The sequence below is a fragment of the Agelaius phoeniceus genome, chromosome 8 (genome assembly GCF_051311805.1).
Source record: "Agelaius phoeniceus isolate bAgePho1 chromosome 8, bAgePho1.hap1, whole genome shotgun sequence".
Classification (NCBI taxonomy): domain Eukaryota; kingdom Metazoa; phylum Chordata; class Aves; order Passeriformes; family Icteridae; genus Agelaius; species Agelaius phoeniceus.
In genome coordinates, this window is record NC_135272.1 from 11,305,075 (window position 1) to 11,330,464 (window position 25,390).

The 25,390-nt window shown below is 52.7% G+C and overlaps 1 protein-coding gene across 1 annotated transcript in view; it reads left to right on the top strand.

Annotated features, from left to right (window-relative positions):
- Positions 1-25,336, top strand: part of LOC143694626 (uncharacterized) — a 120,182-nt gene extending 94,846 nt beyond the window's left edge. The window contains exons 5-6 of the mRNA XM_077182005.1: positions 3,344-3,419; positions 24,433-25,336. Of these exons, the coding sequence (XP_077038120.1) occupies positions 3,344-3,366 (23 nt within the window). The 3' untranslated portion in view covers positions 3,367-3,419; positions 24,433-25,336. The remainder of the gene's footprint in view (positions 1-3,343; positions 3,420-24,432) is intronic.
- Positions 25,337-25,390: the final 54 nt, after the last annotated feature.

Here is a 25,390-nt window from a genome sequence, read left to right on the forward strand (position 1 = left end):
GCTGTGCTGTGCTGTCCCCTGGGCTCCTGCCCGTGCTGGGGACTGCAGGTGTCCCGGGCAGCAGCACTGCAGGCACTGTCCCCACCAGGGAGTTCTCATTTGTTGTGTTACAGCCTGCTTGGGCTCCTGCCTCCACCCCTGGCCCCTGCTCCTTGCCAGCGCTTCATTTCCAGAGAAATCTTCCCCTCCTGGAGCCAGAAAAGGCCAAATGCTCCCTTTATCCCCACTGAGGAGAAGGTGTGGGGCTGCCTCACTCACTGTGTGCTGCCTGAGGGTGGGCTTGGTGCTTGCACTGCCCATCTGAGGATGGGGAAGTTGGGCTTTGCAGTTCCCATGGAGCCATCAGGGCATGCTCAGGACCAGCTTCTTTGCCCCAGCTCTGGGCATGGAGCAGCTTTCATGCAGTGCATCAGCTCTTGGTCCCTCATCTCTCTTTCTGTGAAGCCCCCTGCTCCTCCTGGGCTGGCTGTGTTTGTCCAGGACCCAGGGACACTGCTTTGGCAGGAGCAGAGGTGCTGGGTCTTCTCCTGGCCAGGCACACTCCTAGGCTGGCCAGAGGGCTGGTGGGACACAGACCTGTGCCTGGGGCTGTTTCTTCTGCTGCAGCACAGACACAGCTGGTGGGTTTGCTGCCTCTTGCTTCTTCATCTCCATCATGTGCTAAATTGGGTGCTCTTCCTCAGCTGTGGTGGCTCTTGGACCTACCAAAACCTGGCTGACTTGTTCCTGGTTCCATGATACAGAAGTTGTTTGCAGCCCCCTGTCTGACTCCGTGGGCTCCAGCTCCAGCTAGAGAACCAAGGACTGAGCTGCTTTCCTGAGCACAGCCTTAGAGAGAAACATTTTCAGAAGAAACTCTTGCAATTGCCACCTCCCTCTCAGCCTCTTCACTGGTTCCTGAGAGCTGCTGAGCATCCTTGACCTCTCTCTCAGGATGGTTCCCTGCATGTGTCAGCCCTGCTCTGGTGTTGTGGAGCTGTTGCTGGCACCTGTAGCAGCTGCCTTGTTTACTTCCCAAGTGCTGCCCTTTGTGTAATGAGCTGTAATTCACCCTGCTTTATGCAGGGCTCCAGCACACCTGGGGGGCAAGGAGGCTGTGCCATCAAACCACCTCCTAGGCTGCTAGCTGGACCTGGGATTGCTGATCTCCTGGAGAGGTAAAACAGGCAGGACAAGGGGGACCAGATGGAAATGGGGAATAATTACCTGGCAGGGTGAAGGGGCTGGCTGGGTTGGGAACTGCTGGGAGCTGACACACAGGTGCAGATGGATGGTTATGGCAGGCAGGGTGGAGGGATGAAAGATGCCTTTTTAAAGCATCTGCCTCCCTCTCTTCCTCTGCTTTATAACCTGTTTTTATAGAAGACTGCATGAGGAACACATTTTTTTTTATTAGCAGCTTGGGAGTGGAGGGTAATAAAGATTAATTTTTAAAAATAATTCTTTGCATTATCTTTTAATTTCCTGTGGCAGGGTTTGACTTTTAAATCTGCAAATGGACTTAACTGCTAATGTGCTCATCAGTTCAGAAGTGGCAGCCAGAGGAGCCGTGGGACTCAGTGAAGGTGGGAGAGGCCCCAGAGTTGAGCCTGGAGCCCCAGGAAAGGCTGTTCCACAGTCTTCCCTGGCCAAGAGGACCCATTCAGGTCCTTCCACTGCAGTATCTCCATCCCAGCAGACTGGGAGAGATCTAATCCATGCTGCAGCTCATGGTGTCTGAAAAACCCCATTGTGCTTCCTTCCACTGATGGCAGTGATGAAGCTCCTGTGAGGAGGCAGGAGGGAAGCCTGATGTCACCCTGCTGTGCTGCTGTGGGTGACAGCTCCTTGCTGGACCTGTGCTGAGCTGTGTGGGATGGTGGGCATGGAGCTGTCCAGGCCAGCTGGGCTCCAGTGGTTACAGCCCTGGGGAGTGGGGATGGAGTGTGAGGAAGGGGATGGCGTGTCAGAGAGAAGTGACAGCACTGGGGATCTGCCAGGAAAGGCTCTCCCTGCCCCACAGCATCCATCCCAGCCCCCAGGAGCACAGACCAGCTGATGCTCTGCTCGGGAGTCTGGCTTGCCCTGGAGCTGGAGCCTTCCCTGGCTTGGGTGAGCTCTCACATGCCCTGTAAGGACACCAAGGTGGCTCTGAGCTGGGGACAAGGGATGCCTAGCATGCAGATAGCCCAACCCCACCTTTCTTTGACCACTGGCCACCTCAGAGCTTGTTTTTCATCACACAGCCCAGTGGCTGAGTTTGCTCTGAGTTTCTGATCTCCCTGTAGACAGCATGGTGAAGGCAGAGAGCAGCTTCAAGGAGAAGCAGCCAGGAGCCCTCTGGCTCACACAGGTATGAAAGCAGCTGTGGCTCAGGTGCCTGGGATGGGCTTTGGGAAGGCAGAAGGGGAAGCCCAGTGAAGGGGGGAGCACAGCTGGAATGTTGATTGAGCCCTGAAAAGGCTTTTAACGGGACTGTATTGCTCCTGTGCTGGAACCAGGAAGAGGATGAGGGGTTTTGGAGATGCCTGGGGATGGGGAAGAGCCAAGTCCTGCATGGGGAGGGAGCATTGTGACCCAGACTGCTCCCTGTGCCAGATGCCATCTGGAGCAGGCTCGGGGCATGCCTGGGTGTCTGTGTGTCCTGGCAGCCCTGGACACCCCAGCTCTGCTGACCCAGGGGCTGTGCTCCCCCTCCTCCCTCTGCACACCTGGAACAGGCATTCAGGGCAGCTCCAGACTCAGCCTGGCCTCACTGCTGCTCCCACAGCTCCCCTGGGAAGAGGAGAAAGCCACCTGAGACCATCCTGGGTCACCCCTTGCCAGGTCACCTGTGTTTGTTGGCATTTTGCTGGGCAGGGCTGTCCTGGGTGAGGTCTGGCTCTGTGGGCACCGTGCAGGGGATGTGGGAGCTCTGCCTTTGGATCTGTGCTGCTGCCTGGCACCAGGAATCCTGCCTGGCACCAGGAATCCTGCCTGCAGCAATCAATGTGGTCTGGGTTCCAGTTTTGTACTTTGGCAGCAGGCTGAGCTCTCATCCTGCTGGCCAGGCTTCATCCAGCTGGATCCTCTGCTGTCCAAGGGAATGCCAAAAAGCTTTTGGTGCCTGTGGCTGCTGCTTGTTTGGGGTGGGAGAGCTCATTCCTCAGCCTTTTGTTTGAATTCTCCATTTATTCAAGGCTCGGACAGAAAAGGGACCCTGCCCTCTGCCAGCAGAAGTTCTCCTGATCTCAGGAGGGAAACTGAGGCTCAAAGAGCCTGTACCTCTGGCACCTGAGCCACACACACATCCACCCCTCTGTGTACATCTGCCAACCCCTGGGGCCCAAAGTACTCTGAATAACCATAACTTTGTGTTTTTCAGCCAGAAGAAGCATCATTTGTTAAATTTTCCGGGTGTCAGGAAAACTGGGAAGACAGCAGAAGCCTCTCCTGTCATGGTGGGTTCTTCTTTTTTTACCTTGTGAATTCACAGAGAGAAAAATGGAAATAAAAAGCAGCAGGGAGAGAGCTGTTAAAAAGCTTAAAGCTGTCACAAGGCATTGGTTAGTTTATGTGCAGTGAAGTATACAAACAAGTTTTCAGCTTGTTGGTTGGAGCCAAGGAGCAGGGGTTTTTTTGTGTGATAAATATGTTTTATAGGTCTTTTATGGGATTTTTTAAAATGCCTGTCCCAATAAATTATTTACCAGGGTAATAAAAGATCAAGGAAATTGTTTCAACCATATCACTGAGCATCTAAATCCCAAACTTTTACTGGGGCTGGAAGGACCCTCTGAATTCCTGTGTCCTTATGAAAGATGGTCCAGGTGTGCTGTTTGGCTGTGGTGTCCTCCTGGAGGCCAGCTCCCCAGCCACCCTGGCACTCTGTGTATGTCCAGCAGGTCCCACAGGCTGGACTCTGCTTTTCCACCCCCTCAGCCTCTTCTCCTGGGGATGGACAGCATTTCCTTCCACCACTGGCTGCAAATCTCTTGATAGGCTCTGACTTTTTATTTAGGTTTCCAAGAGATCTCAGAAGCTTAATGGTCCTTGCTGAGATGAAGTGGGAGTTAGGAATGACTTAGAAAGCAGGGGGGAGCTTAAAGAACATCCCTAACCCCTGTGGGATGGGCTGGGAGGGCAGCCAGGCCATCCTGCAGGTAGCAGGGACCTTTTCCCATCCTGGGTTTGCTCATCCTTGCTCGGCAGCAGCCTCTGCCCACAGGAAGGGCCAGGTTCTGCTGGCTTGGTCTCCGTGGCAGACAAACCCAAAATAGCCTCGGTGCAGGAAAGATAAAAATTGATGGTGTTTCAGCCACAAAGTCTACAAATGCCTCTTTTTTTGGCATTAAACCAGGCTGTAAGATGCCCAGTCCCTCTCCCTCCCTGCTCCTCCCAAGAGGAAGGAGGGGGCTGGGTGTCCTAGCAAAGGTTCCCCTTCAGGACAGGGCAAATCCTTTGGCTGAGTCCCAGACTTTCTGTAGTAAGTGGGATTAGGTGTAACCCCAGTAGGGTTTAAAAGACAGCCAGTTGTTAATGCATTGGCTTTTGTGAGGGCTCTGGTCAGGAGAGGTGCAGCCCTGTGTGATAAGCTGGCCATAAATAAATTTAGATGGGATTTTAAAAGCAATTTTTGATGCTTGAAAGATATCCTTCTGGAGTGGCCTTCAAAAGGGCTGGTGGGTGGGCAGAGACAGCCACTGTTTCAAGATAGCTCTCAATATTCATGGGGAGGATTATTCATTCAGAGCCTTTCCAGAGGGGAGAGTCCTTGTGTTTCTGGTGTGCTGAAGCGAGACTGGATTGATCTTGGTTTGTGCTGCCTTTGCTGTGTGTTAATCCCCCCTTCAGGGTGTCTGCTGTCCCCTGCAGAGTCCAGGGAGGAGCCCTCACCTCCCTCGGTGCCTCATTTGTGTTTGGTGGTGGTCCTGTCTCTCTCTGAGGTGGTGAAGTGGCCACAGCTGGAACCACATCTGGGCACAAGGAGCAATTTCCCTGCTCAGCCCACAGGGAGCACAGGGCTTTGTCTGGCTTCCTCCTGGTGCCTGGAGGCTTCACAGGTCTTACAGTCTCCTGAAATAATTCCTCTGCTGTTGCAGGGCCCTAGGGAATTCGCAGAGCTGTTTATCTTCCTCGATTGACCCCCATGCCACATTACAGTGGTGGCTTTGGATTTCCCATGGGCTTGTCTGACAGCTTGGGGCATGGCCACGAATCCAGGTGTAGCAGATGTGCTGGGATGGAAATCCTGGGTGCTGCTGGATATCCTGATCCGCCCTTCTGTGCTGTCCTAAGGTGAGGACAGGCAGTGAAAAGGGGCTCATTCCTCTCTGTGGGAATTGGGACAGCAGGAACAGCCCTGCAGCATCCATTCACCACCTGGGCTGGTGGCTGACAAAGTTTTGGGGTTTTTTTGTTTGGTTTGGGTTTTTTTGGTTTTTTGTTGGTTTTTTTTTTTTTTTTGCCTTGATGTTGCCCTTTGAGATGTAAGTGCACAGTGGTCACCCCGACAGGTCCCTGACCTAGACACACCCAGAACAGTTTTATCCATAAAACCATCTTGTTCCCCACTCAGTCTGGTGATGGAGGAGCACACTGACCTGCCTGGGTGCTGCCTGCACCCCAGGGTGTGCAGTGCTGGTGCCCACCTCTGTGAGTGGGCTGAGCTGGGCCGAGGGCTCTGAGCCCAGGAGCCATCAAGGCAGAAGTTTAAATCAGTCCTGTGTGCTGTGGTGTTTGCTGGGGTCAAGGGCTCCAAGCCCAGGAACCATTCAGGCTTTAAAGTTCAAATCAGCTCTGTGTGCTGTGATGTTTGCTGGGGTCAAGGCGCCGTGGTTTGGCTCTAGGCTGGTAGCTGGGGGACCAGGTTTTGGAGCAGGATTTTATCACAGGGAGCAGAGGCTGGAACACTGTCTGATGTTTGGCTTTAAAGAAGAAAAAAGGACACATCTCCCCACGTCCCTCTTATTAATTATAAACGCATTCTGCTAGTTTGGGAACGGATGCCATAAATTTAAATGAGGATTAAGCAGGCACGGGGCAGATAGCAGGGACCTGGGTGATGTGTGTAGGCCAGGCCTGGCCCCTCCTGCTCACTCCAGACTGTGCAGCATGACTCTGCTGACTTTGGTGGCATTTCCTCCTGGCTCCCCTCCTCACGATGGGAACTGGACTGTGTGTAATTGAAAAGGATGGGGAGCCTGCCAGCAGCCTGTGAGCCACATTCCCCTTGGCAGCTTGAGGACAGGGCAGACAGGCTGGGGCAGCCACCTGCGTGGGGTGGCTGCGATCAGCATCGCGGGGATCCCAAATCCCTTCCCCATCTGATGTGGTGAAGGTGAAAGGATTGCCCGTGCCCGGAGCGGGGCTGGTATCTCCAGCTGCTGGTTCGTGGGCAGCAATTTCCTCTCGTTCCTGATCTCCCTGCCATGGCACCAGCACAGACACGTGAGGAGCTTTCTGAAGCAAGGACTTGAAATTGAACAGCATCCTCTGATCCCTCCGCAGACCCCGGGCTGTGCACCACCGCACCTCCTGCCTGAGCATCGGCCGGGAGAGCCGGGGAGGCAGAAAAGGCTCCCGGGCTTTGTGCTGCTCCTGAGCACGAAGCAGAGCTCATCGCACACGGGGCCCTGGTGGGAGGCAGCGGTCCAGGTGCGAGGGCGCTGTAAATGCAGCGCCACAAAGCGGGGCAGGATCTGCATTTCAAAGCGCCACTGGAGCCGCCGCGCTCCCGCTGCCCAGGCACAGACCGAGCTGTCTGAGCAGCCTGGAAGCGGCAGCTCCATGCTCAGGGCACAGCTAAAGGGAGGGTTTCTGACCCCGCGCCGATTGCACGGTGAGGTGATGCCGACCGGGCACACGGGCTGCAGCAGAGGGAGGTGTCTCGGAGCCGTGTTTGGCCTGCAAGTGTGTGTTGTGCCTCACTTGCCTGCTAATGACAAAAGCGTCCCTGCCACAGAATCCTGAGAGAATCCAGAATCCAGAGCATCCTGAGTCGGAAGGGACCCATAAGGATCATTGAGTCCAACGCCCAACCCGAGTGGAGGCCAACAGCAGCAATAGGAGATTCTCTCAGGGAGAGCCAGTTCCCAACTCACAAGCCTTTGGTCCAGGCAGGAGAGACAGCCATGGGAGCAGGAAGTGAAATAAAATGCAGTGGCATTGAAATAATTTGGTTTTGTATTCCAGTTATAGCAAGGATTGCATCAGGAATGACAGCCAGAGCCTGGCCATGATTGCTGGACACAGCCTCCTTCACCACAAATGGCGCTTTTTTTTTATTTTTATTTTCTTTTTTTTTTTAAAGGGGGTTGTTTTTTGCTGTGAATTTGGTTTTTCCTGTTAGCATTTTCTGGAAGGGGAAATTCTAGAGAGTGTGTGGGTTTGGGCAGCACGGCACTATTTTAATTTCTCTGTGCTGGCCAGTAGGAGATGTAGGAGATGGAGCATCTCCTCCACAGCACTGCTGTCAGCTCCCAGGGCAGCTGCTTCCCTGGGGGGCACCAGCAAATCCCAGTTTCTGAGAGATCCCAGCCTGCCCTGCCTGGCTTGTGGCTGTGACAGGCTTGGACCATCAAGGTCTCCAGGTGATGGGTTAGCAGACCTCCACATTCCTTGGTGGCCCTGCTGCTCTCCAGATCCTCCAAACCCAGACTGGGAGCAGGATCCTGATGCTTGGCTTGTGTTGGAGCCTTGTGTGCCTCAGAGGTGCTGGAGTAAGCAGCAGTTAGAGGGAGAGATGCTTCCTCTGGGAAGCAAAATTAAGTAGAGCAAAGTAGTGGCTGAACATAGCAAGTAAGGCAGGTCAGTGTGTTCTCTCACCACCAAACTGAGTGGGGAACAAGTTGGTTTTATGAATAAAACTGTTCTGGGTGTGTTTGGGTTATCACTGTGTACTTACATATATCTCACTTACATATATCTCAGAAGGCACCATCAGGGAAAAAACAAAACCAAACCAAACAAACAAACAACAACAACAAAAAAAACCCCAAAAAACAAAAAAAAAACAAACCCAAAGCAAACCAACCAAAAACCCAAAAAAACAAAACCACAAACAAACAAAAAACCCCAACAATAAAACAGCAACAAAAAATCCCAAAAACCAACAAAAAGGAAGAAGAAAAGTGCCATGTGTGCCACTGAAGCCGCTCAGTCCACTTGGGCTGTGGTCCAGACAAGCACTTAGGCTTGTGCAGATGCTCCTCCAGTTGTGCAGTGTCCCTGCCTGGGGCAGGCAGCAGGGTCTGGCCTTGGGGTTTGGGAGCCAGGAGCCCCAGCCTCTCAGCACCCTCATGAGATGCTCAGCAAGGTGACTCTCTTGGCCCCTCCTGATCCTGTGGTGGCTGAGCCTGGCCTGGGAAGTTGGTGTATTTTTATTTTACTTTACATACACCTGTGAGGCGTGGACCCCTTCCTGGAAATGAGGACTCACTCCTTCCTACTGGGATGGCTGGAGGCTGCAGGAAATCAGGCAGGACATCTTTTCTCAGACAAACAGATGCTTTGGGATGTTGAAGCAAAGTTCTTTGGTCACAAGTCTGGCTTTAGGCCAGGCTCACTTTCTGGACAGCACTGTTTCATAATGATTTCAATGATGCAGCTGCCAACACTGGTGTGTCTGTGGGACTTGCACGAGGCTTTGCTGGGATCCCTTTCTTGGGGTTCCTCTCCAGAAACACCCATGTCAGCAGGAGGGAGAGAGGGAGGGACAGGCCTCTCCTGTGGCTCATGGAAGTCATGCAGAGAACAGCAGGATGACAAGGAGCCCTACAGCTGAGAGCAGAGTGGATTGCCACCATGGTAACGAGTGACAGGACAAAAGGAGATGTCTGCAGGTTGCTCCAGGGAAGGTTTAGATTGGATATTGGAAAGGAATTTTTTCACTGGAGCAGCCATGGGGTGAATCATCTTTCTTGGAAGTGCTCAAAAAACGGGTGGATGGGCACTTGGTGGGTTTGGCAGTGCTTAAAGGTCCTTCCCAACATGAACAATTCCTTGATTCTCTGGTTGCCAGGCTGCCCTGTGTCACCATAGGACACGAAAGAGCACAAGCACACACCGCTGTTCTTAAGGTGAAGAAAAAAGGGAAGTTTATTTTCTGACTCTAACATTCATAGTTTTCTAAGAGTGACAATGGATTGGAGGGTGACAGTGCCACCTCTCCAATGACACTGGACAAACTAACAGTTTATTAACTTTTTCTTCTTCCGCAAAGGAATGCAAACCAATGAGTTATTTACACAAAGTGTGTGAGAAAGTTCACTACAAGAATGTCAACATCAGAAGGCTTAGAAAATCTTAAAAAACTAAAGTGACAGCCCTGCTGTGGCAGGGCACGTGGCTGAGGACCACTGAGGGCTTGTGGATGCCCCTGTGCCAGGTGCCATGTGCAGGGCACCATTCCTCCAGCAGCCACTTGTGCATTTGCTGTTCTACAAACCTTGGCCAGGTCGTTAACAGAGGAAGGAAATAAAAAAGCAAGGGCTCCAAATGGATCCCAGGGGGATTCCCTGTAGCAATTAGCTTTATACTTGAAAACATATTTCCAGTCTTTACTGCCTGCTCTCTGTATTTGAAATAATTTTCTACCCAATAAACCTTAGTAGCCCCCAAACATAATTTCAGCGGAGCATTAATTAACAACAAGGTGACCTGGTGGTTCAAAGCTGAGCAAAACCTGATGCATCTCAAGGCAGCATGGCAGCATTTCCAAGGGGCAGCAGGTGGAGGCAGGAGCTTTATGTAGGATATTACCTAAGGCTGGCTGGCCCCAGGGCAGTCTGGGCTCTCAGGTGCTGAAAGGCACCTTCTGCTTTGGATAACCACTCTGGAATTTGAGACTTGCAAAGCTCTTTTCTGTTTTTTAATCCTTCATGAAGAGTAATTTTGGATCTCTTAACAGAGAGTTAGGCTTAGGAAGGTCTCTAAACCTGAATAAACCATCACTTCCTGGCGCCCTGCGTGTTTCAGGGCTTGGACATGTGCAGCAGATCCCTGGAGCTCTGTGCAGGTGCCTACCTTCCCTGAGAATTCCATGCCTGTGGGTGTGTGAGTCAGCAGGGCCAGCTGAGAACCCCTGGTCACTCCTTGCCCACTGCTCCCTCCCTGATTCACACGGGAGGGAAGCACAGGACTTGAGGTGCCTGGCTGCTTCTGGGGGTGCAAGCCATGGAGTCAGAGCTGGCGAGGGCTCCTGGGCTGGAGAAGGCACCCAGGGGAGAGGGCACGTGCATGCACCCAGAGCTGGGCTCCTGTGAGCCCAGTTAAGCCAGTCCCAGGTCCCTCTGGGATCTGTTCCCATCCAGAGATGGGCAAAGATGAGGGAGCACCTTTGAGAGGCTGGATCTGCAGATCTGGAGCCTGCTGTGGACTGCTGGAGAACGATGCAATGTCTTCAGCAGGTTTCAGCTGTCTGCCTGGGAGATGACACTGTCTGGCCATGACCAAGAGGATGGGTGTGAGAGCCTGAATGAGGGATGTGGGACTCCAGGCAGCTCTCCAAACTGCAGTTTATTCCATCCAAGGTGTTACAGCAGTGCAGGGTGGTGGGTGACAGAGCTGTGCCCACAGCTGTCAGCTCCAGCTGCAGGCAGCCCTGGAGACCCTTTGGTTTAGGTTACATTGCATTATAGACTTTTCTTTTGGTTACAATGCATTCTATACTTTTCTTTGCTGAGCATCTTAATACAGTAGAACCAATCTATACCTTAACTTGTATCTATAGCCTATCATAACTGCTATAATTACCATATTCATGTCACTGTTCTCCAATCACTAAAAGTCAGTACATTACAGTTTAAGCTGGAAGTTGTTTTTCAGTTTTCTTGCAGGGGAAAATTCTGAGACCTTTTTTCCACTTGCTACATTGGCAGGCTTGTTTGCCTGTGCTATCTTCCTGCTTGGTAAAAACATCTTCTTGTCTGGGGTGGGTTTGTCCTTTGCTCTAAGTCATAAAAACCCCTTCTAACTAACACACCCTTTGCCTCCTTGGTTATCCAGTAAGACTGGCTCAGCAATTCCTTTCTTCTATATCAAAACTTGCTTCCATCTCTATTCCTTCATCAGACTCTACATTCAAAAATCTTTCTGCCAAGCACACATATCTGTGAGACTTTCCTGTCAAACTTTCATCCCTCCCAACAGATGGGGACCCTGCTGGCTGCTCCACCATCCTGGAGGCAGCCAGAGCAAGGGTCCAGTGCCACCCAGCCTCTGAGCATGTAATCTCCTACTTACCAGGAGATGGGAGGCAGCATTAGGGCTGCTGCCACACTCAGGGTTTGCAGCTATCATGGGCTCATCCTGCTTTATCTGTTGCATGTTAAATATCCCATGTAAAGCTACACAAAGCTACCGTAATCCTCCCTAAAGCCAGCCTGCCCTTCCCTGCAAATATTACATTAGATATGCTTATTAAACTCACTCAGCTGAAGTTTTACTTCCAGCCCACGGTGATAGTCTTGAAATGCCATTAAGGTGATAATTATATCACCTTATACTTCATCCAGATTTTGGGTGGTAATTGTTCACAGCTGCTGCCAGCTATTGAAGATGAAGGGAAGGTTGTGGCATAGTGGGTGGTGGGGTCCAGCTGGATAATGTGAGGGTGCCAGGCTGGTCAGGGATCCTCCAGGCCACGTGGGATTCAAAGCAAATGTCTTGGGGTGACTGAGACAGCAGCTCTCTGGGCTTGGATGATGGGTGGGAGGTTCCCTGTCCTGTCTTTGCATATCAGGCTTGTCCCCATGCCTTGGAGATTGAAATGGTGCCATTTAAAACCTTCAAAAACTGCCTGAAATTCTGCTGGAAAACAGAGTGATGAACTTCATGACCAGAGGAGGAGAAATGGAAGGGCAGTCTTTGACATGAGGCTGTTGTGGCTCCTTCTTACTGTCCATGGTGGTGTTGGGTCCCTTTGGTTTGACCAGTCTGTGAGAAGTGGCTTGTTAGAGAGCCACAGATGGAACTTTGCTCCTGCCTTCTCCACTCAAATGGAAAGTTGGATTAACTTCAGTTATTTCTATGACTCTTACACGGAACTCACTCCCACCAATTCCACATAAATATTTGGGGGGTAGGAAGTTGCAGTTTGAAATTTAGCAAACATGCAGTAGGTGGTTATTTTGTTATCCTGCAGTCAGCTGTAATCCTGCTGCCTATCCCTCATCCCTCCTGCTCTGCCACAGCCCTGCTGGTTTACCTGGTTCTGGGTAACTCCTGGGAACACAGAGTGTATTTCCTCCTGGGTTAAAATTGGATTTAGCAGAGATGAAAGTCTCCCCCCACTTTCCTGGTGTCAAGCAGAGCACAACCTGACATTGTGGCTCAGTGGGATCTGGAAGGCTCAAGATTCCCAAGACCTGTTGAGGTGTCTCCCTGGGCTGTGGTGGCCCTCCCAGGGGAGAAATCAGTTCAGATTTTGCATGACAAGGGATTGCTCTTGGTGACTTTGCCAGTCCCAGCTGGAGCAGGAGGATCCCCTCCCTCCTTTGGCCTGGGGAGATAGCAGGGAGCCTGCTGGGCTGCTGGCTGGCTTGGACAGGGGTCCAGGAAGGCCAAGCCAGGAGGGCTTGTGGCTGTGGGAAGAGGTAGCACTTCATTCCTGCACTTGGCACTGCTGGGGCACCTCAAATCCTGTGTTCTGTTTTGGGTCCCTTGCTACAATAAAGATTTTGAGGTGCTGGAACGTGTTCAGAGGAGGGCAACAGAGCTGGACAAGGGCTTGGAGCACAATCCTTGTGGCTGAGGGAGCTGGGTGTGGTTATCCTGGAGAAGAGGAGGCTCAGTGGCTCTCTACAGCTGCCTGGGAGGAATCCCAGGGGTAGCATAGAGGTAAACAGCTGGGCATGGCATGGCCCTGGCCTGCAGCACTGGGCATCCCATCCTCTGCCTTCATCCTCCCACTCCTCTGAACCTCAGGAACTGAAGCTCCTGGCAGACCTGTGCCATCAGTCACGGGTGGGGAGTGATCTGGGTTTGCATGACACTGATGTAAATTTAAAGCCTTCTTTTGCTCTCTCCACTAGCAGCCTTGTATTTTCAGGAAGAAAGAGAATGGGAAACAACTTTTTTAATGAAGTCAAGCATTTAAATTCTCTTTATACTTAGTCCTATCTGGAGCTCTTTACCCAAATGAAGCAGAAAGCATTTACAGCTGTATTTTCCATCACACCAACCAAGGAATATATTCATTTGCAGTAACATGGCACTCAATGAAGTGGAAAATAAGCTCCCAAAATTGAGCTATGGAACGGTTTCAATGAGCAGGAAAAGCCTCCTTGGACTCCACTGACCAGTCACTTTGGTTATGATAGAAATTAATTTGATTGAACACCTGAGCTGTGGCAGAGATGAGGTTGGCCCTGAGATAGCTCTGCTCAGGAATGGGCTTGGAGCATAGCTCCCACCTCTCCTGCTCATGGCTTTGCTTGCCTGGAAGACCTGGAGCCTCCAAGGGATGGCACAGCAGCCAATGTCCCGTGTGTCCTGCTGTCAGAACCCAGGAAATTCCTCTGGCTGCCCTGGAAGGCTCGAGCTCCTGTCCAGGAGGCTCAGAGACCTTGGCACAGAGCCCAAGACCCCTGTGCCTTTGATTTAGCCCTTGGAAAAAACAATTACCAACCTTAAATGAAGAATTACAAATCAAGAGAGTTTAAGTAGAATGATAGTGAATTTACCACAGGGTGAAAAAATAGATTTTTGGGGTTTTTAGAATGGGGGATCAGGGGGCAAGATGGAGGAATCTGGGCGTGTTCTGTCTTTCTCCTTCTTTTTGGCCTCCATCTTCTGGGTGATGTTGACACTTTTAGATTGGTTTAGAATAGAAGCTCACTGTCTAACATAGGTGATAGGTATTGGAAAGTAATTGTAAATATTGTACACGTGGGTTTTAGTATAAAAAGATAACACTGTCCTGAGGACAGGCAGTGTGCTCAGTCTTGCTGAGCTGACCTTGGCTGGGCAGGAGAAAAGATTTTATAGATAAGGAACAATAAACAACCTTGGGACTGAGAAATGAAGAGCCCTGACTCCTTCTTCAAGCACTGGGCTGGGAAAAGAGACTTTGTGACACATCTTGGGGTCACTGTGAGCAGCAGAGACCCCGAGATCCTGCTCCACAGGGCTGCAGGAGGGCACAATGCCAGCACCATGGCAGGGCTGCTGGTGGCAGCACAGCTGCCCGTGCCCACCATGCCCAGTCAGGGCTGTGGCAGCTGCACAGAGCAGGGATGGGGAGCGTTCCTGGTCCCTGGCTCCTGGTTCCTGGCGCCGCAGGACGTGAGCGGAGCACTAAGCAGGTCCGGCCCAGCGCCAGCCCAGGCCCTGCTAATTGCTTGTGATGTCTGCTCCAGCTCCATCGGCACGAGCAACAATTGCTACTGGAAATGCAATTAATAATTAAGCACTCAGCGCTGGCAGGTGTCAGCAGGAGCCCGCGGGGCCGGCATCCCGCGGCTCTGCCCGGCAGGCGGGAGCAGCAGCGCCGGGTGGGATGCAGCCCGATCGATGCCGGGAGAGGCAGAGCTGTGCCTTGAGGAAATAACTCGCTGTGGGATTTCCCCAGCGTGGATGAGGGCTGCCTGCTGTTGGGCAGCAGGATGAGGACCCAAAGCCGCCTGCCCGGCTGGTCAGACCCGTGTGTAGTCCTGTTATCATCGCAGGATGCTTCCCAGCACAATCCATCTCCACCTGAGACGTTCTGTGGGTGTTTTCTGGTTTTGCTGTACAGACAGAGGGATTTTGGGTGGGGATGACTGAGAGCATAACCCCAGAGCTGGCACCCAACAGCTGGATGATGCTGCCCTGTCCCAGCCACAGAGGCAGCCAGGGAGGATGGCAAGGAGCAGAGGCATCTTGCTCCTGGCTGGAAACAGCAGCACCCCAATGGATTAAAATGTCTTCCTGAGATGCTGCTGTGGCTCAGTGCAGCCTCAGGACCCCCTGTGTCCCTGCTCACAGGCTCTGCCAGCATCGCTTTCACTTGCAGTGTTGGCTGCTGCTTGTGATGACTTACAGCCTTCTTCAAGCTGGCTTTTATTTTTAATTACATTTTGCCTCTGAAGATGGGCTGCTTTGCTGGTTCATTATTTTCCTCTGCCTTTTTTTTTTTTTTTTTTCTTTTTTTTTGCTTTTTCTTTTTTCTCATTTTTCCTTTTAAAGCCCAACAGACTTTTGGCTCCCTGAGAAATAGCTTCACCCTTTAGGAAAGCGCAGAGCCTTCTCCCTGAGTAACAAAATGTTGATTTGCTACCACAGGGCTGAGTGATGGTGATTCCCTTATTAAACTGCACTTAGAGGCAGCAACTGTCAGGCAGGGATGGAGAGCTTCTCCAATAAGTTGGAGCTATTCATTATTAAATTATCTTCATTCACTTGAACATCTCATTTTCATTGAATTAGATGAAAAGTGCTCAAAGGCAGCTGCTGCAGCAGCTTGGAGGCTGCCAGGAGCAGCATGCCAATGTCACTGCTGGCCTTTCCTCCTGCACCAGCCACATCTGACCCTTCCCCACAGATGGATGGTGTAAATCTCTTGGAGTTGCACCTGCTGATGGCCTGATCTTGGAGACCTCTGAGAGCTGGAGCTAGTGGGGATTGACTCCACCAGGGAATGAGGTAGTGTGGCCCCAGCTGCCTGCCAGCTTGGCAGTGGGTGTCCCCAGTGACTGGGGGCCAGTGTGACCTCTCAGGAGGGCCTGTCCCAGTGTTTTGAAGGGTGTGTGTGGGTGCAGATGGATTTGGTTGAGTTACACCGGTCTTTGCCCCTTCTCCTGCTGCCCATCCCCTCCTGGGACACCCTCTTGGAGCCGCCTTGGGGCCAGCTCCAGCCCTCGATGGCAGATGAGCTGTTTGGTGTCCCATGGTCGTTTCTGTGGGAGGATGCTTTGTGTCCATGGTTGTTTTGGTGGGAGGATGCTTTGTGGTTGTTTTGGTGGAGGATATTTGGAGTTGTTTTGGTGGGAGGATATCTGTGGTTGTTTTGGTGGGAGGGTATTTGTGGTTGTTTTGGTGGGAGGGTATTTGTGGTTGTTTTGGTGGGAGGATGCTTTGTGTCCATGGTTGTTTTGGTGGGAGGATATTTGGGGTTGTTTTGGTGGGAGGATATTTGGGGTTGTTTTGGTGGAGGATATTTGTGGTTGTTTTGGTGGGAGGACATCCATGGTTGTTTTGGTGGGAGGATATTTGTGGTTGTTTTGGTGGAGGATATTTGTGGTTGTTTTGGTGGGAGGGTATTTGTGGTTGTTTTGGTGGGAGGATGCTTTGTGTCCATGGTTGTTTTGGTGGGAGGACATCCATGGTTGTTTTGGTGGGAGGATGCTTTGTGTCCATGGTTGTTTTGGTGGGAGGATGCCATCTGGCTGCCTGATCTCTCCGCTTTCACCTTGGCACCAGCACCTGGCACGCGGCCCCAGGGCTCGGCACGGAACCAGGGGCTGCTGTCAGGGCCTGCCAGCCCTCTGCTCTCCAAGGCACTCTGTGCAGTCCAAGCTGCTTTAGGGCTGGCCCCCAGGAATGGGGGGCTTTTGTCTAGAGGCAAGAGACCTTGGACACTGCCCACTGTGCCCAGGCGTTATTCACCTCTGGCCCAGCCATATGCGAAGCTTCATCTTTCTCCAGGAGAGCTCAGAATCAGGAAATCTGGCTGCTGCTCAGCCCCAAATACCTTGGGAGCAGGCAGCCCCCCTCTGTGCTGTGACAGCCTCCAGCCTCACCGGGCAGTGAGAGCCCTTTGCCACCCTGCCCTGGCTGTGTGAATCCTCCTCCCCTCCTGCCCGCCGCCACCTCCTTCCTCCTCCTGGCAAGGAGCCGCCGGCCCTTGGAGCAGCTCCTCAACAACTGTTGCTTTTCCTTGCCAGAGAATCTCGCCCGAAGAAGCTGCTTTGATCAATGCACTTGGATTCCAGCCTTCAGCCTTGATCAAGGCAGGAGGAGGGACGAGAGGGAGCGAGTACTCGCGGGCTCTTTGGGGACGGCCGGGGAAGCGAGGCTGCTTCTCCAAGAAAAGCTGCTTCAAAGTAAGAGGCGGTGCTGCCACAATAAGAGTGAACCAGGCGGGCAGAGGAGGAGGAGGAGGAGGAGGAGGAAGGCTCTGGGTGCCAGCACTCCAGCTGGGATGGGGCAGGTGTGAGTCCAGCAGGGAATGGGGATGGTGGCGTTGCTGTGAGGCTGGAGCAGCTTCTGAGAGAGGGCAGGAAAGCAGGTGCAGTGAAAGGGGGGAATCTGTGCTTCCTCCTGTGCTTAATTCTGCACCAGACCTGTTTTTCTGTGCTCATTAGCTTTTTCAGCTCTCCAAACTTCCCCAGCCCTGGGGACTTGGCACTGAGAAAGTTTTTAAAGCTCTGCATTTTCTTCTTTGGATCAGTGCTTTCCTCCCAGTCTTTAACTGGTGGGGATGGTGCTGCAGGTCAGGTTCTGTGGACCTAAGGATGGCTCTGGGACAGGGACAGGGGGGCCAGAGCATCCCTTCCTCGCCAGCTTGGCCTGGCTGTTTCAGCTGCAAGGGCTTTGTGTTGTTTGAAGGGATGCACAAAGCACTGCTCAAGGTTTGACCAGATCAGAGCTTCTGGTTAATGGTAATTAATGGCCAGGAGGAGGCCTCCTGGGGCTTTCTGGCTTTGTTTCCCCCATCAGTGCCAGGGAATTCTGTGTCAGCAGCTCTGGAAGGCATGGGCCATTCCTTTGTGGGTTCTTACCTGGGAGAGGAGCAAGAACCGAGCAGAGATGCAAAACCTGGAGGTCCCCATGAGCAGGGAAAGTCTCTGGCCAGAAACCACCCTCTGACACCAGCCTGCTCCAGCAATCCTCCTCCTCCTCCTCCTCTCTCCTGCTCCCTCTCTAGCACTGCTGCCTTCCTCAGGTGCTCACACATGCACCTCTTGCTTTTCCTTTCAGCTACAGATGGCAGGCAGGAAAACCAGCCAGCCAGATGTGCTTTTCATAGCTCCCAAGCCAGGCATAACTAAACATTTACATTTATTACCAATTAGAGGGGAAACAGACTGTAGTTTTATGTACTGTATGTGTCTGGATATATTTCAGTTTGTGACCTTACTACACCCCACCCCCAGCAACTAAATCTCTCTTGGTTAGGGGCAAAACCCTGGAAAACATTGGGATCCCATCCCAGCATCCCATCACCCCCTGATTAGATGATTTGGATTCCACCACTTTGTAAAAACCTGCACAGGGTTTGCTCCTGGGTGAGGCTGCACATCCCTAGGGATGCCCTGGAGGGGTTTCCATGGTGGAGTCCATGTCCTTTGAGTCTGATTGAGTGTATGGATGTGACCACAGAGCAGCTGTCAATGGGTGGCTCAGGAGTGCCAACATCACAGCAGCTCTTTAATGATGTGTGAGCCAACAGCAAAACACAAAACAAATCCATAACCAGACACTGAGCCTTGCTGAGAGCTGGGGAAGGAAGCAGGGGATGAGTGTGCATGGTGGCAGTGCTGTCCCAGCCTTCACCAGGAGGGTCACTGAGGGACTGATGTCCTCACAAAGTGCAGATCCTGGCTGGCAGGGCTCCCCCTGCTCACCTCTGTGAGGCCAGCACCTGAGCCTGGGCTCTTTGAGGTGGTTTTTGAGCTCAGGACAGGGTCTGCAAGTGCCCATCAGGCCTTGGGCAGGCCATTCAGGTGGAAATGAGGATTTCCTGGTTCTGTGGGGATACTGGCTTTGCTGTACTGGGCCAATCACTCTTGATTCTGCCTCTGAGCAATGGTTAAGCTGCTAAGAAAAGCACCTCAATCTCCTTCTCCAGGTCACCATCCTCTTGGCAAGAGAGGAAGGAGCCATGTGGGGAGGCCACACTGTGGTGAGGGAATGTTGGACAGCTCTGTTCTTTACACCAGGCTGTGCACACCCAGCCTGGCTCTGGGGCTGTGCCCCCCAACAGCACCCACTGTTGGGATGTGGGGTGCTGCAGGCACTGACCCTGCTCAGCCTTCCCATGCCTCCCTGTGCTCCCTGCTCCCAGCAGCTCCCACAGCCATCTATTCATGCAGCCACATCCCAATTCCTTCCTTGCTCCCAGTTTTTGTCCCCGGGGTGCCTGGAACCCTCTGGCACCTCTGCCCAAAGCTCACCTCTGGCTGTGCCCCCTGGATCCCTGTGCCCATCTCTGTTGTGCTAAGGCAACAACCTCTGGGATGGATGCAGGGCTGTGTTCCCTCCTCTTTCCAGGCTGCTGCTGCTGCTGGGGAAGCAGCCCAGCCACAAAAAGCCATGGGCAATGCTGTGCAGGGGTTGTGTGCATCCCTCTGGGCGTGCTGGGGGGAATTATTCCATCACAGGGAGCTTCAGAAATACAATATTTTATTAGAAGCCCATTAAACTGTTCAAACAGATGATTAGGAGAGGGGGGGTGGTGCAAATTGAAGCAAGGTGGGGGTGGATTCCACCTGAGCAGGGAAGTGGATTCCACCTGAGCAGGGAGGGCTGTGGGGTGGATTCCACCTGAGCAGGGAGGGCTGTGGGGTGGATTCCACCTGAGCAGGGAAGTGGATTCCACCTGAGCAGCGAGGGCTGTGGGGTGGATTCCCCCTGAGCAGGGAGAGCTGTGGGGTGCATTCCACCTGAGCAGGGAGAGCTGTGGGGTGCATTCCACCTGAGCAGGGAGGGCTGTGGGGTGGATTCCCCCTGAGCAGGGAGGGCTGTGGCTGGAGGGCTGAGGTCAGCTCTGCAAGGCCAAGGTAAGGAATGAATAAAGCTGAGAGACTTGAAGGGGGTGAGGGTGGGATGAAGGGCTGCAGCCACTCAGGCCAAGGGTGGAAGGGACCAGCCCTGAGGTGGAAATGATGGAAATGATCCACCCCAGCCTCAGCCCATGGAGGACTGTGTGGACATGGTTATCCCAGGGAAGGCAGCATCCTGCCTTCATTGGGATGGGAAGCACCAGGTACAGGATCAATCAAGGGTGTTACAAACCATGGCCACCAACCTTTGGGTCCTTCTAGGAAGGAACCAACACTGGGATGAGGCACCCTTTGCCCAGCAAGGGCAGGAGAGGAGCAAGAGGGAGGTGCAGGATCTACTGCTCCATACATGGATTTGTCCCACTATCCTGCTGATCAGCAAAAGCAGGAGACAGTTTAACTGGAGAGTTGGATTTAAGATTAAAAAAAATCATACTTTATTTTTTTTCCTCCTCTTCTGTAGCTGTGTTGGAGTGTGACAGGGTGGGAGCTCTTGGCAGCTGGGATATTAAATGTTTTTCCACATGGTCTCTTGATTATTAATGGATTTTAGCACTTGACAAAGTAGAAATTAGGAGATAAAAGCTATTAGAAACTAATTTGGGTAATCACTGATTCTGTTTCCCCAGGAGCCTTTCTGAGAGTGTTGCTCCCAACACCACTGCCAAGTCTCAGGAGAGAAGGAATCTCTTTCCAGCAGTTTTGAGGGCTTTGGGAGAGCCCCCTGATCTATGGCCAGTGAGGGGATGACTTGAATGGAGCAGGCCTGATCCAAACAACCCTCTCCTCCCAGCAGCCTCCTGGGATTTATCTCACATCACATCCCTGGACACTGTTTGGGGTGGTTTATGTGCCACATTTTTTTACTGTTATGTTGGTGAAACAGCCATAGAAAGTAGCTTGGGAAAACAGGGTGGGAGATAAATCCTGGTGGCGTGGGCTCTCCCAGCGATCAAATGGGCTACAGGTGGAGAAATAGGCCCTTGAGACCCTTTATTTCCTTCAAATCCCATCTTCCTGAGTGGATCAATACCACCAGGGGCAAGGGAAGGTGAGGAGCCATTGCAGGGAATCACTTCAAGGAAAAAGCTGGAAGGTGGTAACTGATGTAGCAGCCACTGCTGATTTTCGAGGCAGATGGTCTGGGAGGGTTTGTGTATCCCAAGAGGGTTTGTGTACAGAGAAGAGGATGCCTGTAGGCTGGGAGAGCACTTTTAAAAATAGTTTGACTGATTTTTCTCCTTCTTTCTTCCCATCCAGTCAGTCTCCACTCCTGGCATATGCAGTAGGAGCAAAAGGTCTGGCTTGCAGATTATTTGGGGATTTTATTCCACTCTACAAGAAAATCCCTCCAAATTACATCCCATTGTCCACCAAATTTTGCCCATCTCAAGCCTTGGTCCGGGAGCACAGCCCAGAGGTCCTGTGGAAGCTCTGAGGGTGCCAGGGGAGCTCTGTCCCAGGCAGGGGCCAGGGTCCAGGGGGTGAGGTGGATCCTCCAGCCAGGCTCCTGCCTGTGGCTCAGCTCTGTCCTGGCTCCAGCAGGGCTGATTTACACTGCCTGTGGTGACACCCCAGGGCAGGGCACCTGTGTTTAGTGTCCAGGGATGTTGCTGCTGGCAGCTCCCAGCCAAGAGCTCAGGGAGGAGAAAGCAATTTGCCATCATCCCTGGTCCTTGCAAATTTTTTCTGCTCACAGAATGGGGTGCAGTGAAAAGACTTCATTTGATGGTGTCTAAAAAGGTCTCCAGGTTCTCCTCAAGAGCTGGGAGTGGCTGAGGGCACTCAAGGAGGCAGTGGAGCTGGGTGGGTGAGGTTCTGCTTTCTGATCTTTGCTTAAGGAGGAGCTGGTGGGGAGGGAAGAAGGGAGCTGAGGAACTGGGGCTTCCTGAGGTCCCCACCAGCTGGAGTCATCCCAGGTTCTCACTGAGCTCCTAGTGGGGACACAGGAGGGTGGCTGGGACATCTCCTGCATGCCTGGGCTTGCAGAAGCCTCCCTCTTGCCTGTTCTGTGCTGATTCTGCTGCCTCCTTCAGAGACTGTGGCAGGAGGCTGAGGAGGAGGAAGAGGGAGGAAGAAGCTGAGGTCACCACCATTTCAGGAGGTTGTGAATTTTCCCCTCCTTCTCCTTAACCATTTACCACAGACCCTGTAAATCCTGTCTGGAGAGAAAACACCAGGGAGCATGGCATGGGGGGATGAGAACCCTTGGTGGCTTTGAAAGAGATGGCAGAGAGGAAAAACAGCCCAGCATTGGCAAAGGGGGGAAAGAGACTGAGAGAAAGAAGCTGAAAATGTGCTGAAACAGCTGATGACAGCCCAAACAGCAGGAGAAGGCTCCTGCCTGCCAATTAATGAGGCTCTGGTGCTAATTTGCCACCTTGACTGCACTTCTGAGCTTGTCAGGAGAAGGGGGAGGAAAAACGAAAAGATGAGGCTAAAAAAGCACCAGCAAGGTTTTGGTTTGCCTCTTGGCCATGCAGATGTCACTGGGCCTGGGAGAGCCAGGGGAAACAGAGGGGGCTGGTGGCAACCCCACCAATGCCCAAGCCTGGAGTGTGGAGAGAATGAGGACAAGTTTCCATGGGCTGGTGCTGGCAGAGCAGCTCTAGGCCACGGTGCTGCCCAGCTTAGGGGTGCCAACTTCCCAGGGATCACATCCCACCATCTGCTGGGTTGCTGGGAGAGTGAGAGGTGGTCCCAAGTGTGCCCAGGAGCATCTCTGGTACCTGTGGTGACTGAGTTATGAGGAAGGAGCCAGAGCTGTGCTGGGGCAGAGAGGGCAGCTTGGCATCTCCTGCCTCCCCCAGCAACGCTGTCAAGCACAGAGCAGATCTGCTGGCAGCTGCCTGGTGTGGCTAACAGAGCCACAGGAGCCCTGGGCAAAATGCTCAGCCTGCAGCTTCCTGCCAAGCCAAACCCTGATTCCCTGATTCCCCCCTCCTGCCCATCCTGCAGCCCAGACCCAGAGACCACGGGGATGGATTAAAAGCAACATCTGCACCAGTGTGCTGTTTGCATGCAAAGCAGGAGAGTTCCTGCCAGCTCCAGCCCGTTACCTGGAACTCTCCCAGCCCTCCCTCCTCCCCTGGGATGTTTTCATTCCTGTGCATCCACGTTCTCCTGTGCCAGGCTGGCCCAGTGTTAGCTGGGAGCCACAAGGGGTAAACTGAGGCAGGCTGGAGCAAGAATGCAGAGTTAGGCTCACAGCCTCTCTCCATGGCAAAGCTGTCCTTGCTGTTTGGGCCCAGCCTGAGGCAGAGGTGCCCTTGGACCACCACCTCATGGCACACAGGAATGGAGGCTCAGCCAGTGCTGTGGGAAAAGGGTGTAGGTTACAAAGGGGGAGCTGTGGGCTGTTTGCTCAGGTGCAGCCCATCCCTGGCTGTCTCAGGGTGGCAGAAGGAGGTAGGACCAGCCCCAGCCTGCGGGCTGTGAGCTCTCTCTGCCCTGGGAGAGCTGTGCAGGTAACCCCATCCTGCTCTGGGGTTTGACCCCCCATCCCCATCTGGGCTGGGGGTCAAACATCCTGGCCCTTCCCTGGCCTCCTTTACCCTGGCAGAGCTGCTAAACAAACGTGTCTGGAGGGAACCAGAGTGTCTGCAGTCAAGCAAGTGAAGAGCTCAGCTTGTTATTTAAAGGCCATTTTCTGGCTTTCATACTGCAGAGAATCTCATATAAACACAGAGCCTAGGAAGGGACAACCCCAAACACAGCAGTTGTTAAAACCTAATGGATTTGGTGCTGAATTCCTGGTTCAGGCTGGCTGTTCCCACCCTGAGGCCAGATCCCAGCTCTCCAGCCAGCCCTGCTGCCATCAGCACTGCTCTGTGCAGGGGAAAGCACTGCAAGGTAATCAAATGCTGACCTCCAGTTATTAACCTCGTCCTTTTAATCACCTCCACTGAGTGCCTTAATTGCTGGGCAGGGATGGGAGGACCTGGCTGCTTCCACCTGAGATTCCCACACAGCCTGGCAGTCCCTCCCAGGGCATGCTGCTGCTGCTCTTCCTTTAACTCACACACATCCCCCAAAAAGGTGGAAGCATTTCTCTCCCAAAATACAGCAATTTAGCAGCCAAATTTAAGGAACCAACTCTGTCTGTTTCTCTGAGTTAAAGAGGGGGTGCAGCCCCATGGTTTGGGGGTGGGTGACCAAGGCCTTGTGTGCCTCTCCCTGTGCTTCCCAATGGGAAGTGCTTTTTGCTGAGACAGGGCTGTGCCAGCTGCCAAGCCTTGGAGTGCCTCATTCCTAATGGGAATTGGCAATTTGGGCCAAACTCGGTGCCTTTGGGCAATAGATTATGGATATTGCTGGGAGGCTGTGGTGAGAGGAGAGTGCAGCCCCAGGGACAACTGCTGAGGATGCAAAGAGCTGATGGCTCCTCCTTCCAGCTGCCTGCCTCCCCCTGCTCCCTGCTTTTTTGGCATCAAATTAAAAGTAAATTGCCTTTGTCCACTTCCTCCTCACACATGGGACTGTTAGGGCATCACCTGGCTCCATGTGGAGCCAGAGAAGTGCAGGGTGCATCCCTTGATGGGTCCTTTGCAGTGCTCCCAGTCATCCCAACAACTCTTGCATTCATTTTGAGGATGTGGGACTGGTTCAGGGCACCAAAAAACATGGTAGGAAATGCTCTGTCTAGAGGAGATGGGATGGAGTTAAGGAATGTTAGCCTGACACATGGCCCACAGGATGATGGGGAGAACCCCAGAATGGTTTGGGTTAGAAGACACCTTAAATCTCATCTTGTTCTAACCTTCCACAGGCAGAGACACCTTCCAGTAGACACCAAAGCCTCATCCAACCTGGCCTTGGACACTTCCAGTGATGGGGCAGCCACAGCTGCTCTGGACAACCAAGAAGTGATGGAATATGTACAGCAGAAGCCAAAATAACTTCTCTAACCAGGAATCCTCCTGGCAGCCCTGCCTGCTCAGGAGCACTGCTGGCCTTCATGCCTGTGCCCTCCCCATCCCCAGGCTGAGCCCAGAGGATGGCTTTGACTTTTCATTTCCTCCTGGTGTGTTTAATTGCCTGGGTTTTTTTCCCTTTAGGACTGGGAGAGAGAGGAGAAGTGGGCAAAGGAAGACAGATGTGTGGAAAATAGAAGTCTAGGTGACAGATTGAGGGCTGCTATAACCACAATAGCCAGCCTGATGGATTGATAGATTAGACAGGGAATATAAATAGCAAGTATGGTTTATCTGTCCCTGTTTTATTTTCCTCTTGTCTGTCTCTTTATCTCTCCTGGTGTTATTTTCCTCCCGCCTATCTCTTTATCTGCCCAGCCCGAGGATGGAGGAGAGGTGGGTGACAGGAGCAGGATGGATGAGTTCAGGTTTCCACTGCCTTTGCACATCCAAGCAGACAAGTTTTGCCAGCTGTGGAGGATTAGAAGGCGTTCTCAGACCTGCACACTGATTCACTTCTCCCATCCCTCTCCTTTCCCTGCACCATCCCCTCTGTCTGCACGCCTCCCTTGGGGATCCCTGCGGTCACAGGGTCGGCTCCTGCCTCTCTCTGCCTCATCCTTGGCCAAGGAATGAGGGCAGGCACTGGAGCAGTGAGCTCTGCTTGTCTGGGTACCCGACATTCCCTTCTGACAGCCGGGCAGCTCCACTGCTTGATATTCCAGTCAGGCACCCAGCACAGCAGCACCGGGAAGGAGGGAGGGAAGGAGGGGAGCCACACAGCACAGGAAAAGCCAGGGCTAGGGATGACAG